This window comes from Tachysurus fulvidraco, chromosome 23 (genome assembly GCF_022655615.1).
Source record: "Tachysurus fulvidraco isolate hzauxx_2018 chromosome 23, HZAU_PFXX_2.0, whole genome shotgun sequence".
Taxonomy (NCBI): Eukaryota; Metazoa; Chordata; class Actinopteri; order Siluriformes; family Bagridae; genus Tachysurus; species Tachysurus fulvidraco.
This window is the reverse complement of record NC_062540.1, coordinates 2,960,566-2,976,798: the sequence shown is the minus strand read 5'-3', so window position 1 is coordinate 2,976,798 and position 16,233 is coordinate 2,960,566. Positions and strand designations below refer to the sequence as shown.

Below are 16,233 nucleotides of genomic sequence, written 5' to 3'. Positions count from 1 at the left end.
ACACACACACACACACACACACACACACACACACACACACACACATGCTATGAATCATATCATTCCTGTTATAACTCACCAGGATTGTGCTCTTCAGCTGTTCTACTAGTGATAGAGCAAAACTCGGTCTGTACTCAGATCAGCATCTTTCCAGCAACGTGGCGAATTGTTTAGACAACCAATATGTTCAGTCATTTTGTGTTATAGATAGATGAGGCGGGAATACAGCCTGGATCCACACACACACACACACACACACACACACACACACACACACACACACACACACACACACACACACACACACACACACATCTTTCTAAAGGCAGCATATAGTCACCAAACCAAAGCTTTTTGAATTTGGAAGGGAACCAGCGAACCCAGAAGAACCCCACATGGGGGGAAACTCACACAAACTTCACACCAAGCTCCACATCCAACCATGAAGCCTGGAGCTGTGAGGAGTCACCGCCAATGTCACCGCTGTAGGAATTTGTCCTGCATGGGGCTTCCCATTAAATACATAAATGTGCAGATAAACTGAATAGCTTATTCTCCAAGCAGTAAACCTCCATGTCTAGATCTTCATTCCATCAATTTTACCTGAAGGAATGTGGTAAATATTTAAGTTCTGTTAATAATTTATAACTAAACTAAAATCAAATGTTTTACACACGAGTCAAATCTACAGTAATTACTTGTAATAAGCCATAAATTATATAAACATCCTGAATACTGGTGTAGTCAATTTGGGGGATTTAATCTATCTATCTATCTATCTATCTATCTATCTATCTATCTATCTATCTATCTATCTATCTATCTATCTATCTATCTATCTATCTATCTTTTTATTGATCTATCTATCTATCTATCTATCTATCTATCTATCTATCTATCTATCTATCTATCTATCTATCTATCTATCTATCTATCTATCTTTTTATTGATCTATCTATCTATCTATCTATCTATCTATCTATCTATCTATCTATCTATCTATCTATCTATCTATTTATTGATCTATCTATCTATCTATCTATCTATCTATCTATCTATCTATCTATCTATCTATCTATCTATCTATCTATCTATCTATCTATCTTTTTATTGATCTATCTATCTATCTATCTATCTATCTATCTATCTATCTATCTATCTATCTATCTATCTATCTATCTATCTATCTATCTACTTATTTAGCGGATGCTTTCAATTCAGACTGATGGTTCAGATAAAGGTTCAGGGTTTTGCTCAGCATGTTAACACAGCAAGTAGCCTGGAGCTTTAACCACTGAGGCATCACTGCCCACACTGTTTGATGCTCACTGTACAGAAGCATGTGTGTGTGTGTGTGTGTGTGTGTGTGTGTGTGTGTGTGTGTGTGTGTGTGTGTGTGTGTGTGTGTGTGTGTGTGTGTGTGTGTGTGTGTGTGTGTGTGTGTGATCTCATATCCTCTCCTCTTCTCCCATATGCAGTTCCCTACAGTAAGTCACCCACAGACACTGGAGAGGAGATACCTTGGCATCATCAACGGCCCCATGCTGGACCTAATGAAGGTAAGATCCACCAGAGCACCGAGCCATGTGTGTATACATGGAGATGTGTGAGGCCACGGCATCTTCACTGAGACTGTGAGGCACAGAGCCCAAATCAGATCATTGTGTAATGGAACATTGATTATGACTGCCAGCATTACCCCGGGTCTGTGTGAAAGCATGAAGGAAAGGAAGGAAGCAAGCCGGATTCGCTGTTTTACATGGAAACCGATACCAGTCTGCATGTGGGCACGATTGTGCCAGTGTGTGTGTGTGCATGAGCAGTGTGTTTGCTGTCAAGCCATGTGGGCAGTAGTGCCTGTTTCCTCCTGCTGATGACTCACTGCTTGCTTGTGCAGCACCTTGGCATCGACTCTAAGCATCTTAGGCCTAGCTGATTTTATTATTCCATTTGACAGAACTCACTCTGTGATGTAGCGACCAAACGAACAAATTTAGGTTTTATTTAATGCAGAATTTTAATAATGTTCAGTGTACAATGAACCTCTGGGAAGGTTCAACCTGTCAGGATTGATCATCATTTCTCTACGTCCTTACAGTGATGCAGTGATGACTGAAGTGATAGTAGGGACAATAAAGTTCATGTTCGGATAATGCAATTTTTTATCGTCTGAGCATAAATGTTATTTGTAGTTACAGCTGACCTTCTGAGACCTCGCTGAATACATACTGGTGATGTTCTTTATAATCTGAGGTGAAGATTTCTAATGGAACTGACAGCTACACAGAACACACCTCCTTTACTAGGACAAACATCCACGCAAGCCACTTCTTTAAATCTAGGACTGATACATACAGTAGTTCAGAGATCCTTCACTGGTACCAATAGGCAAAAAACAACCCCTCCTACACTTGAACTGCCAGACACATGGACCACATCTACTTCACTGTGAATGACAGACACACAGGCCACACCTCCTTCACCGTGACTGACTGACATGCAGGCCACGCCTATCTCTGGCCTAATGGTTAGAGAGTCTGACTCCTAACCCTAAGGTTGTTGGTTCGAGTCTCAGGCCGGCCACGACTGAGGTGCCCTTGAGCAAGGCACCGACCCCCCAACTGTTCCCTGGGGGGCCGGAGCATAAATGGCTGCCCACTGCTCTGAGTGTGTGTTCACTGTGTGTGTGTGTTCACGGTGTGTGTGTGTGTGTTCACTGCTGTGTGTGCGCACTTTGGATGGGTTAAATGCAGGGAACGAATTCTGAGTATGGGTCACCGTACTTAGCCCTATGTCACGTCACTAATTTGTCTTTCTCGTGGACTGACAGCTACACAGGCCACACCTTCTTCAATGTGAATGACAGACACACAACAGGCCACACCTTCTTCACTGTGACTGAATGACATACAGGCCATGCCTCTTTCTCTTGGACTGACAGCTACACAGGCCACACCTACTTTACTGTGACCGACTGACACACAGGCCACACCTACTTTACTGTGACCGACTGACACACAGGCCACACCTACTTTACTGTGACCGACTGACACACAGGCCACACCTACTTTACTGTGACCGACTGACACACAGGCCACACCTACTTTACTGTGACCGACTGACACACAGGCCACACCTACTTTACTGTGACCGACTGACACACAGGCCACACCTACTTTACTGTGACCGACTGACACACAGGCCACACCTGCTTTACCCTCCTACTTAGATGTCTTTGGCCATATAACAGATATAATATTAAAACGTAAACACAATTCTCTTCCTCTTTTGTGCTCGTCTCGTTTCTCCCCCCTCGTTTCTGTTACTCTCCTGTATGACTTTAGCTGAAGGTGCGCTGCTGTACCTGTCCTCTATCGTCTGTTTGCTAAAAGGTCATCTCCGTAAACACTGTCACACTTTACTGTCAGGGAGAGCGAGGAGGTTTGCAAAGCCTTCAGTGACGAGTCTCAGTTGGATGGAGGATGAGGGGGGGATACACAACAGTCTGTGATGAAAAGACTCATGCAGACAGAAAGGAGCAGCAGGAAACTCCAGTTTGCATTTTAAATCAGTGGTTTGTTGTTCAGTTTCTCTGTTTGACCACAGTATTGTTTTTATACACATTACAGGTTAAAGAATTGGTTTAGTTACATATAAAAAAAAAACATATTGATTTACACAATTTCTGGTGGCTTAGTGGTTAACACGTTCGCCTCACACCTCCAGGGTTGGGGGTTCGATTCCCACCTTCACCTTGTGTGTGTGGAGTTTGCATGTTCTCCCCGTGCCTCGGGGGTTTCCTCCGGGTACTCCGGTTTCCTCCCCCGGTCCAAAGACATACATGGTAGGTTGATTGGCATCTCTGGAAAATTGTCTGTAGTGTGTGAGTGTATGAGGGAATGAGAGTGTGTGTGTGTCCTGCGATGGGTTGGCACTCCGTCCAGGGTGTATCCTGCCTTTAGGCTCACCTTCAGGCTCCCCGTGACCCGAGAAGTTCGGATAAGCGGTAGAAAATGAATGAATGAACGAATTTCTCGTACAGTCAGTCAGTAATGTGCTATTAAGAAACGTCCTTCTTTAGTTTTGCCCCGGAGATACAATGACAAGGTCTTAAACATAGTGTGATCTATCGACATGACTAAACTTTACGCGGTAGCTAAGGGATGCACATATTTCCAGGGATTTCAGAACAGCGTAACAGATATTGCGTCATCGGGTAGGCGTGGCCTATTTGATAATCTAACCCTAACCCTAACCGTAGTTTTTGGTTGTTTGTTTGCTTTCGAAAACAGCTAAACTATAAGATAATACAGCATAATAGATATAAAATATAAAATCTACCTGTATGACTGTTTTGTCCTTCATTATCCATCGTAGATACACTCTTTTTTTTTTTTGAAAGGGGGCGTTTTTCCAAGACCCCCAGAAACACGGTCACTTACGTCGCGGTAACGAAACCCCTGGAATTTAGTGAAGCCCTGTAGCTAAAGGGCGGCCATTTTGGAAAACAAGGCAATTTGATATTTCTCCACATGCCTAGGCACCGCCTTCCAAAGTCGTTATAGAAAGCTATCAACAATTTCCGTTTTAAAAGACATTTCACGTTTTATAGTACACATGGATATTTTATAGAAAGTAAGAAGTTCACTTCTTTGTTAGCTACAGAACTTCAGCCCTGTAGCACTAATGAAAACCAAACACATCCTTGTGGCTGATTCGGGAAAAGTGAACATTTTATATAAGAATGTAGTTTCTGATTTGTCTATTTTTATAATGTGGCTGTTTATTTTTTTTGGCTACTTTGCCGTGTTCTGCGCTCGAGTCTTTTTGGTAATAGAGGAGAAGTGTGAGAAAGCAGGAAGGAGCGAGCGAGCGAGAAGGGACACCGCTGCAGAGCTTTAGGCTCCTTTAGATGAGTTTCGTTACATTGAGCACTTAGTGAAGCTGTTCCACATTTATGATAATTAGTGTGATTCATGTTAACATCTCTTATTTATCCGAGGACGAGACGATATTAATATGCTGATCCTATGCTAATTGTATTCACATCGCAGCGTCTTGGATTCCCGTGCATTCGAATGAGCTGCTGCTGGATATCATGACATAACCTTGAACTTTTAGCGTGCGTTTCGATCCGAGCGTCACGGCAACACACACAGAAGATTGTTTTCACTTCGGCAGCAACAACAGATTTGGAGATAGAGCAGTTTCCCTTAAAGTGTACAGTGTGTATGTGTGCTAATAAACTCGGCGCTAATCCAGAGGAGGTTTGTGTGGGTTTGTCTGTGTGACTGTTTTTAAGCAGTGCAGCGTTAAAAATTCCTGCAGTGGGCCAAATGGCAGTTTGCTGCAACAACAGAACCTTTTCAACAGCGGTGCTGAAGTCAGATTCAAGCAGCTAACGATGACACAAGATGGTTTTCTGTCTTTACTCGTGTTTGCATTGTACAATGACAAGGTTGTGGAGACGCGTTTTCAGCTCGGAGTTTGTTGTTTTCCGAATAACAAGACATCGTGAAGCCTTTTATTAGTTTTGTACCACAACAATTTTAACTGATTACAGAATGACGTCATACTCTTCTGCTTTTTGGGCCTTTTTACACCCGGTCACTTCATGTGTTGTCTCTGATCCGATAGCTATCTGATTTGTTAAAACTGTTCCATTTACATCAGGCCACATAAACGCGTCGCGGCGAATCGGATATCGATCCGGTCTTTTTACTCCCGCCCAAAATGCTAATATATTTTGTCTCATTTCTGGGGTAATTGAAATGGAACATGCTTTGGTGTATGCGGTTGCTACAAAAAACAGCATTTACTGTTTGCTGCATTTTCGCTGGCGGCAGCAGTGCATTTTAAGTCCCAACGAGACGCCTGGGTGAAAGATCGGAGCCAGAGCTGGTGGGAAAACATATTTGTTTCTGGCGGCGATGCCCGACTCGCGAGTCACCTGCGAGTGACGTACTTCCGTTTGGGAGGAGTATAGCGTTGACGTATGTGGCTTGAACAACCACATGCATTTACACCTGTCCAGTTTCACATGAAACGCTTCCCAGACCACCTCCTGAAGGGGTTCGAACGATCGGATTTATATCCGTCTCGAAACCGTTTCGGATAGCTATCGGATCACAGAAAACGCAGGAAGTGACCAGGTGTAAAACCCCCCCATAGTTAAAAAGTCACTGACACTGGAGACTCCTTCATATTTTAATTAAACACATCCTCAAAGGAAATGATATTATTTTTTTCCCTCTCTCGCTTTTATGTGACCGCCATTTCAGAATCTTCTGCTTCTGAACCCGAATGAGCGTTTCCTGACCGAACAGAGTCTGAACCACCACGTATTCCAGAGTCAGCGGCAGACCGAGCGACCCGGCCCCCCGACCCCTACACCCATCCGCTCCTCCAAGAGAAAACCCCACCCCCACGACAACACCGCCCTCAGCAGGTCAGGAGGAGGACACATGCTGTCATGTGGCTATGGCTTGGGCCAATTACAGAACATTTCTTCTTTTTATATAGAATATCTGAAGAACAGAATCCGGCATAAAAATGTATTCTGAGCATATTGTACTGGAACTGGCTGAAAAATAATAATTTAATGGAGACAAATGTTTAATATATTGTTAATATACTTGTGTTTTTAGAGTAGAAGTTTTTTCCAAATTTTACTGTCATCAGTCGTCACCGATCTGAGGCCAATGCTGTCGTTTTTCTTGTCAGATGCTTTAAATAACAAATCTGCTTTAAATCCTAATTGGCTGAACCCTTTCCTTCTTCTCTGTAAAAGGAGTCATGGCAGCAAGAGCTCAGGACATCATCGTTCTAACAGCCGGGACTGTTCCAGCCTACCACGTCATAATCAGGCTGAGCTGCACCCACAGAGTGCTGAAGCGTTCCTGAACGGTGCCATTCCCGCATCCAGCAGCCTGAGCCCCACGTTGCATGCCAAATCCTTCCATTCCCCTCAACCCCTTAACCGCTCAGCATCCTGCGGCAAAGACCTGGCCTCGCTCAGCCCCAAGAAGGCACGAGCCAAAGCCTCTGAATTGGACTTCGACTTGCCCAAGGTGTCTGATGGCCCTGGTGCCAAATACCTCAAATCCAACGCCTCACGATCCCACAATCGCCACTCCTTTGTGGAAGGCAAGAATAATACGCTTCAGGGAGAGCGCGAGAAGCACTTACGCCATGGCGAGCCCATGCCACTGAATTCGAGCACCAAAAGCTCTTCGTCTTTTATGAGTCTGTCCAAGAGCCATGGTGCACTGACTGACGCCAAGTCCATCAGTAACTTGAGTGATCCACGCCTTCTCCAAGATGACGCACCAGTGCCCTCGCGATACTTCCCTTCCAGCTGCCTGGACCTGAACGCCAACATGAACCTGGTGGCACCCGGCAGCCCAGCCTTGCGTCACAGCCCCGGAGGGCGAGCCAAGTCTGAGCGTCAAGCTGGCATGGTGGACTCATCGCTCCGACGCTCATCCACACGCCACAAGGGCCAGCAGCAGGACGAGACTAAAGCCACAGAAACTCTGGATCCTGGAGGAGGAGCCCGTGACTTTCCCTATGGCCTCGGCTACACCAGCCCTTTCTCGTCACAACAGCGCCCCCACAGACACTCCATGTATGTTCGCCGAGAGCGCAGTCGACCGCACGGCACCGACATTGGCCTGGCACTGGGGCAGAGTGCTCCTACTCGCGCCAGCAGCCTCCAGATGCTTTCACCACAGCTGCAGCATCGCACGCTGCCCAGGCATGTGGGCAGCTCCGGCAGCCGTGACGAAACCCCTGACGACCTCAGGGTCAGTCTGACTGCACACACTCCTTACTTTGACATTTCTGATATGTGTGTGTGTGTGTGTGTGTGTGTGTGTGTGTGTGTGTGTGTATGTATGTATATCTTGCTAATAATGCTTGCATGCTGGTTCCTGCTAATTAGAATAATTGCTTATAATTTGTTTTCTGATTTCTGATGCATCTCGTTTATTTGTATCTATATGCAAACATCTCACACCTCAAATCAGGACAATCTGCTGTTGTGCTGTGTTGCAGGCAGCGATGTATCATGAGCAGCATCCAGAGGACGGAGGAGCATCCAAGGAGAACCGTATAGTCTACAGCGACTCAATGCCACGCCGGGTCGGCAGCTTCTACCGAGGTCAGCGTGAGCTCACACACAATCACACACACACACACACACACACACACACACACACACACACACACACACACACACACACACACATCATTTTGCTTTAAATAGCCATTCTGAACTTCTTTATTGCACTGGATTCGGTCGTAGTTCCGTCTCCTAGACCGGATAATACTTTCCACGAAAGCAGCGGGCAGAATATGGGCTCAGGGGTGAACATGGAGAGCAGCAGCCACACCAAACGCCAGCCCACTTATGATCCCTGGTGAGCTTTAACACACTGTCACTCGTTTTCCACTCGTCTATACAGATTTCTCAGTCGGTCTGAAAATAATTGTATTGATAGACTTTGGAGATTATGTCCAACATTACACCTTTAACCTGTGTGGACATCGGAAGGTCGCGGAACCCCAGTTGTGTTTTTTTTTGTACGCCGTGACAATGTTGACATTTATAAATATCAGTTGTTTTTACACACCAGCGCTGCTGAATTCTCGAATCTGATTGGTAGAAAGTGTCGATTCATTTCCTACGACGGGACTTCTGACTGATTATTTTCTTACTGCAGCATGAATCGTTTTGTTTTGTGTTTTATTCCGTTCTGATACCACAGCAAGTGTATCTATCTATTTATTTATTTATTTATTTATTTATTTATTTTAATATAGTCGGATTATTATTCGTTACTTTGTTTGTAAACCGATAGAAACGACCTGTTAGCCTGACACGTTGTAGTTGCTAGTAAATTCATCTTGCAATAGACCGAGTCACCTTGTTGGATTTGTAACGTCCGGTACGGTTGTGTGTTTTTTTATCAGGACGGGGCCCGAGCCGCTAGATTTGGGTCCTCCAGAGCCAGCCAAAGAGAAGGAGAAGCAAGGTTTTTTCAGAGCAATAAAGAAGAAGAAGAAGAAATCACAAGCGGTCAGTTTCTGTTCTTTGCACGGTGAAGTGTCTGATAAGTGTGTAACATCGAGTGGTGAGATTTTCACTTGTAGTGGCATTTTTGTGTATCTTGTGCGTCCATGCCCATACGTGTTTGTGTGTGTGTGTCTCACTGGTGTCCTGTGTCCCACTGTCAGTCTTGTGCCTCTTGTATTTCCAGGTGGATGCTCCAGAAGCCAGAGGTCCTGTGATCAAGAAATCTCTTTTTCCTCTGTCTAACTCAAAGCCTAGCTTTAAACATAACTCCTCAGACAGAGTGCTCCCTCTAGTGGCCACGCCCATGGTACAAACGCCCATTAATATATCCTCAATAATGATTAAACCACTAACCCTATGCCATTCACAATGCATGCTATTAACATGATTAACCCTCCTTCAGTCGGTAATAATGACGTCATGAGCTATTTATCCATGGTTCACTCTGTGGTTCACTTTATCCGTCGTGTTTGAGTAGATTAGAAGTCTGGACGTATAACGAATTATTGTAAATTATTTATAAAAGGCAGTTCGGGTTATAGCCGTCTTAATAACGCGTTTATAAATTCCTTACAGAATACATTGTAAGTGGTTTTTACGTCTAAGTAAATATTCGGTCGATCGATTATTTTATTTTCTGATTATTTCTGACATTTAATTTCCTCACAATTCCATCAAGTGCAAATCTACACTGCCCTCACACCTCCAGGGTTGGGGGTTCGATTCCCGCCTCCGCCTTATGTGTGTGGAGTTTGCATGTTCTTCCCTTGCCTCGGGGGTTTCCTCCGGGTACTCCGGTTTCCTCCCCCGGTCCAAAGACATGCATGGTAGGTTGATTGGCATCTCTGGAAAATTGTCCGTAGTGTGTGTGTGAGTGAATGAGAGTGTGTATGTGCCCTGTGATGGGTTGGCACTCCTGCCAGGGTGTATCCTGCCTCGATGCCTGATGACGCCTGAGATAGGCACAGGCTCCCCGTGACCCGAGGTAGTTCGGATACGCGGTAGAAAATGAGTGAGTCTCATACTGTGCTACAAAAGGATTATTGATGTAGTGTGCAGTAAAACACTCAGGTGGATGAAGGCCCATGTTAATACAACTGTTATTAAGCCAAAGTTTATTGTTATATCTAATGCTGTTGTAGGTTTCATTTAGTTTATACCAGATTCTTACTGACTGTTACACATCACCCATACACGCAACTCCGTAGGAACGGGCTGTTACTATGGAAACTATGACATAACATTAGAACGTGCGCATTAGTAAAAAACTGCGATCTGAATCATCAGTTATAGCAGCAGTGTGCATCGTGATTGAATTATAACCTGATACAAATACAAACTCCATAGAAAGTGCTGTCTGTAAGCACGGTTTGTTTCCGTGACCTCGTGGATCTGGTGCTTTATGGCACACACATGATGGTGGTGGTGGTGGTGGTGGTGGTGATGATCAGCAGGTACAGCATGTAATCACCATTTCGGAGCAGTTTGATAGAGATTTATGGGAAAATAAGTTTCTCGGGAGAGAGGAAGGCTGCTTGTATCGCAGTTTTCTTCATAATTGGTGGAAAGCTTAAAGCAGGAATACATTCAGAATAGAATATTTCTGTTCCTAGCAGACAATCAAGCTCTTAGACCTTCACTAGACCTGCTACTGTAATAGCGAGCTCATCCTCTCTCCTGGTGGCATCTCAGCAGGCTTGGCTCAGGTCAGGATTTTAACATTTTAGTGATGATGACACTTATCATGGCTTATCGTCGCTCAGGTCCTGAACGAGGGACCGGATCAGGTGGTGGTACAGAAGTCGTCCCGGGTTTTTGGCCAGCAGAGCAGCACCAGACACCGGACACGCAGCAGAGACCGCGAGAGGAGTCGAGAGCGGGAACAGGAGCAGGAGAGAGACAGAGATGAGTGGCCGGCCGAGAGACTCGCAGAACCCCACTCTCAGGTACTTCAGAAAGAGAGAGAGAGAGAGAGAGAGAGAGAGAGAGAGAGAGAGAGAGAGAGAGAGAGAGAGAGGGAGAGAGAGAGAGAGAGAGCTTCCTAGTTTTCTAATGATTAGCATCCATCCATCCAATTATATCCCTCAATACATCCACTCATCTCCCCATCCATCTATCTATTTATCTGTCTACCATTTATTCATCCATTCATCTATTGCACTTTCTATCCATCCATCCATCCATCAGTCTGACCTACTATCTCTCAAAATATTCATGCATCAAATAATATGTCTAATAATCTATCCATTCATTAATCTACATATTCATCCATTTATCCATCCACCTATCTATCCATCCATTTATCCATCCAAACACTGTAGCTACCATCTATACATTCATTCATCTATCATACTTTTTGTCCATCCATCAGTCTGTCCTATCTATCCATCCACCCATTAATCTGTCTAATTATCTATCTACCCATCCATCCATCCATACATCCATCCATGTATTAATCTATCAATCCATCTATCCAGCCATCTATTCATATAGCTATCATCAATCAATCCATCCATCTATCCATCCATTTTGGATAATTTGTTGACTCTTTTTTTTTAGAACCAGCCCCTCAGGTCTCTTCGCAAGCTTCTTCATCTCCCTGCCTCATCCTCCAGCAAACCCTCTACACCAGACATGCGTTTCCCCCACGGCAACCCTGCCTCCAAAGGAGGAAGCTTCGTGGAGTCACGGAGCCACGTTGGAGGAGGAGGAGCTGGAGGGCCGACTCAGCCCATGTCCCGCCAGTCTGCGTATTCTCACGGCGGTCAGCTGGAGTCCACGTGGCATTCGGCGGCTTTGGGAAGAGCCGAGGGAAACCCGTACCCAGAGCAGCTGGCATCCAAAGCAGGCCAGAACGGGCACGGGTTCGTCCGCTCGTCACGCTCACGCATGCCAAATCTCAACGATCTGAAAGAGACCGCACTTTAAACTGAGCCTATTTCTCGACACAGCGCCACCTGGAGACCTGGAGGGCTAAAGAGAGCAAACACTGAAGGACTCTGCTCTGTTCATGAACAATAAGGGTAGGCCTAGACATGTCTTAATCTGTTTTTTTTAATCTTCCATATTTAATAGAATTTGTAATATTATTTATGTACTTATTGTATTTTTTTGTTATGGGGGAAAAATGCGATTGAAATGAATATATGTATAAATATATATCTTGTTATAAGTATAAGATGTATAATAATAATTCTAGTTCTATTATTCTGCATATAATAATTCTTATATTTGGTTAAGAATGTCAAATGTTTGTGTATGAAATCTAAGTTTATAAAGAGGTTAAGAATATCGTTACATTGCACATCAAAATTTTCTGTTACGTTTATTTCTAAACCGATTCAGTGGATTTGACACAAGAGTCGAGAGTCTGATGCTATCAGATGATCTGTTAGCTAACAAAATGCAGCAAGTAAAGCTTATAAAAGCGCTGTAGATCCGACACATACCAAATACACCATATATCGCTATAGCACCATCTGCTGGCCAATCTTAGACACTACACACACTCGCAGACTAATAATAATAATAATAATAATAATAATAATAATAATAATAATAATAATAATAATAATAATAATAATAATTTCTAACACAAAAAAACAAAGCATAATTGCTGATGACATGCAGCATGTTCTCATGTGTAAAAGCCAGATGCCATTTGTATATTCTCAGGTTTAGTGTTTAGTATAAACACTGTAAATATTATTTTATTGCAATATTTTAAGACCAACACAGGAACAAAATCGTTTTTAAATTTCAGTTTAGAGGTAAACTCTTAATATATGAACGTGTAAGGGGAAAATAGATATAAGACAACAGCTTTCTGCAATATGTAAAAAATCAAACGATTAACCGATTAACCGTCCACCGTCACTTCGGGATAGGGTGCCAATATTTATCACACTACAGATTTTGCTATTAGTATTAGGTAGAAAGAAGGGAGGGGATGTGTTTCACAGGGGTGGACAAATCATAAATACGTTACAGAGAGCGCCTGCATGCTGATTTCTTTGAGGTCAAGTCATTTAACCCCGACAGATCAGAGCCTTAATACTTAATAAAGATGAAGAAAGAGTGAGTATAGAGAAAAGAGTGTGTAGTAATCCTTGTTCTCTATGATGTAGCATATCGGCTTTGGGTTTTGTTTTGTTTTGTTTTGTTTTTTTCTACAAAATGGCATCAAGGTTTTAATGTGTTGTCTGAGCTGGAGTTCTGTATCACCGTTCACACCAGACAACCGCTTTGAATTCATGACTCGGAACATCGTAGCAATAGAGAATCGTTGTATTTGACTCGGTTTCATCTGTCTTTCAGTATTTCGTCGGTAAACTATCTGGTTATACTAGTTTACACTCATGGCCAGGACAGGTTGGATTCAAGAACTGGTAGTTAGTAGTAGAAACATATGAAGCATGAATATAATGTTTTTGAATTCAATGAACTTAAAAAAGGAGTGGGAAATTTTTTCATGAAATGGGAAAAAAAAACGACATGATTGGCGATGGCTGTATCAACAATGATACAAATAACATAGCTGTTGATTTGTCCACCCCGGATACATCTCCGTTAAAGGGGCGGTATGTAATGTCTGGAAGCCTCTGCAGTGAAAGTATTCCCTGACAGGAAGCAAAGCTCTGAGCTCTGTAGGGCTGTGGGCGGAGCTAATGTCAGGGCTGGAAAAATGCGAACAGTATCCTGATTATAAAGAATGAAAAAAGATCTAATAAAATCTGCCGAAATGTGGAAAATCACGTGGATTTTTTAAACTGCAGGAATTGACAATATCGTGCTAGAAGTGTTACAAACCGCCTCTTTAGCTGATTTTAATAACAGCGTATTGTTGTTGCTATGTTGAAAGAAGGTTCTAGCGTCTTCTAACACTGACATTAATGACATTAACACCAGCATCGTACCACATACAATCAGGAGTTTCTTCAACGAATAGAGACCCCATGAAACGAACGACGTCCCACTGAACACCACCTGAGAGTTCATAGCCTTAACGCTAAGAAAGAAAAATACACGAAACAAATAAAAAAAAAGTCTACGCAATGTCACCGAGGGACTGGTTTCCTTAAAACGGCGCACTTTAAATAACTAGACGATGTTTCTGAGATGAAAAAGCTTCTGTCTCTTCACGCGGTGTGGTGAGTATTTTCACACGCAGTGTACAGTAATAACCGAACGTGTAACTGGGTATAACAGCCTATTCTAGGAGTCTTTTGTATATCGTATTTGTGATATATGCAGTAAATATTTATATTATTCCAGGTACTGCAGCTTAACAGTGGAACTCTTGTCTCTGTCGGATGTGTGGAACCTGGGACGAAAACGGGGTTTTACGGTAGACACCGGACGTACGACGTTAATACTAATGTGGGACTATTTGTTCGGTTATATTTAGCTCGGCGATTCCGAACGAACGAAAATTAAAAAACAAACGTCGGGTCTCATAGAAAACACGGTAGCATAGATCGTTAATGTTTCATCTTCAGCAACGAGTATTCGTTTAAATGGGTAAATGACGTTACTAAGGAGACGTTCGGTTCTCAAAACTGTTTTCTGTTTACACCTGTTATGGACAGTAATCTCTCAATAAACCTTGTGGACTCTATTTTGATTTCACAACAGAGAAAATTGTGGTTTTTTTCAGCCTCAGAATATACTCTCACCCTCCGTTTCTCTCTCTCTCTCTCCCTCTCTCTCTTTCTATCACTTGCATTGTCATTGTAAATAATGAATATTCAGGCTGGGTGACATTCATTATTATGTGCCATTTGAAGTGTGCATGCTAAATTTATACAGCACCCCAATTTAATGATCCTGTTGGGATGCACAGTCAAACTAATGAAGCGAGTATCTGCAAATGAATTCTGATTTTTTTTTTTTACCCTTGCCTCCAGTGCAAATGACATCAATTTAGCTAGTAATGTAACATCCTGTGTATCTCCACAAAACAACTGAAGGTGTTAGCTCCAAATAGTAGACAGAAGACTTCTATATCCTAGTGTGAAGCAGGTGAAAAATATTTAATTGTGAGATTTTGCTCCTCATGATTCATGTTGATTGAAGGCTTAAGAGGTTTGATTTATACGGGTCTAAAGGGTACGCAGTTCTTTATGTGAAATTTTATGGATGTCCTAATCAGTTTTGGTAAAGTTTTGCATTTAGTTTATGTCTCTATTATTATTATTATTATTATTATTATTATTATTATTATTATTTATTTATTTATTTATTTATTTATTTATTTATTTATTTATTTATTTATTTTTTTTCTTGAGTAGAAGAGTCAGAGGGAAACAGACACACACACGCACACACACACACACACACACACACACACACACACACACACACACACACACACACACACACACACACACACAATCAGGGATAGAAAACATGGATGAAAGAATCAGATTTGATTAAAGAGTCAGTGACGAGGTAAACACACACACTCGCACTCGCACAAAATTAGGGATAGAAAATATGGACTAAAGGATCCGCTCATTCGTTTATTTGCTGCTAAATGTAAAACATTGAAAAGTTGAATTGGACAATCTGGCTACTTAAAAAATGGAAACGCTGTAAAATAACACTTGATGCAGCACAGATCATTGCTAAATTATTATCTCAGTGCAGACAGAAGGACCCCTGACTATATATATATATATATATATAGGGTTAATGTTCCTGATTAGAACATAGGAGTTGGTATGATGACACAGAACCAAGTCCAGAGGCTTGAGGTAAAGGCACTTGGAGATCACGTACAGACAGTTGATGACAGTTGAAAAGAAAAGAAAAGAAAAGAAAAAGAAAATGGGAAAAAGATGAGACGTTATCTTAAGATTCTTCTCAGGAACATTCCATTATATGACCTTAGGCTTGACTTGAGATTGTCAAACTAGCGTTAGAAAAGTCATAATTTATTTATCTGTTCAGGAGTGCTGTGTATTGTTTGTTTGGTGCCCTCTGCCGCCTGTGAGAAGAATTGCAACAACAAAGAAAACACTCTGCTGTATACATAGAAATTGTTGTTTTCTTTTATTTTGCTTTGTTTAAAATGTCAGCGTTTTGTTTCAGCTGGAGAAAGTGCTACTTTTCACAAAGAAGACATAAAAGAAGCCTGAACCCCAGAAACGTGATCT

At 42.5% G+C, this 16,233-nt stretch overlaps 1 protein-coding gene across 6 annotated transcripts in view; it reads left to right on the top strand.

Annotated features, from left to right (window-relative positions):
• The window catches only part of LOC113641817 (cyclin-dependent kinase-like 5), a 68,864-nt gene extending 56,495 nt beyond the window's left edge, over nt 1–12,369 (top strand). For 4 of the 6 annotated variants that reach the window (XM_027144836.2, XM_027144840.2, XM_047807007.1 and 1 more), the window contains 9 exons: nt 1,479–1,559; nt 6,282–6,448; nt 6,791–7,805; nt 8,056–8,161; nt 8,306–8,420; nt 8,974–9,079; nt 9,261–9,383; nt 10,840–11,022; nt 11,636–12,369. In XM_027144836.2, coding sequence (XP_027000637.2) covers nt 1,479–1,559; nt 6,282–6,448; nt 6,791–7,805; nt 8,056–8,161; nt 8,306–8,420; nt 8,974–9,079; nt 9,261–9,383; nt 10,840–11,022; nt 11,636–12,004 — 2,265 coding nt within the window. In that variant the 3' untranslated portion in view covers nt 12,005–12,369. The remainder of the gene's footprint in view (nt 1–1,478; nt 1,560–6,281; nt 6,449–6,790; nt 7,806–8,055; nt 8,162–8,305; nt 8,421–8,973; nt 9,080–9,260; nt 9,384–10,839; nt 11,023–11,635) is intronic. The other 2 variants (XM_027144841.2, XM_027144839.2) reach the window with 2 other exon arrangements.
• The last annotated feature ends 3,864 nt before the right edge of the window (nt 12,370–16,233 follow it).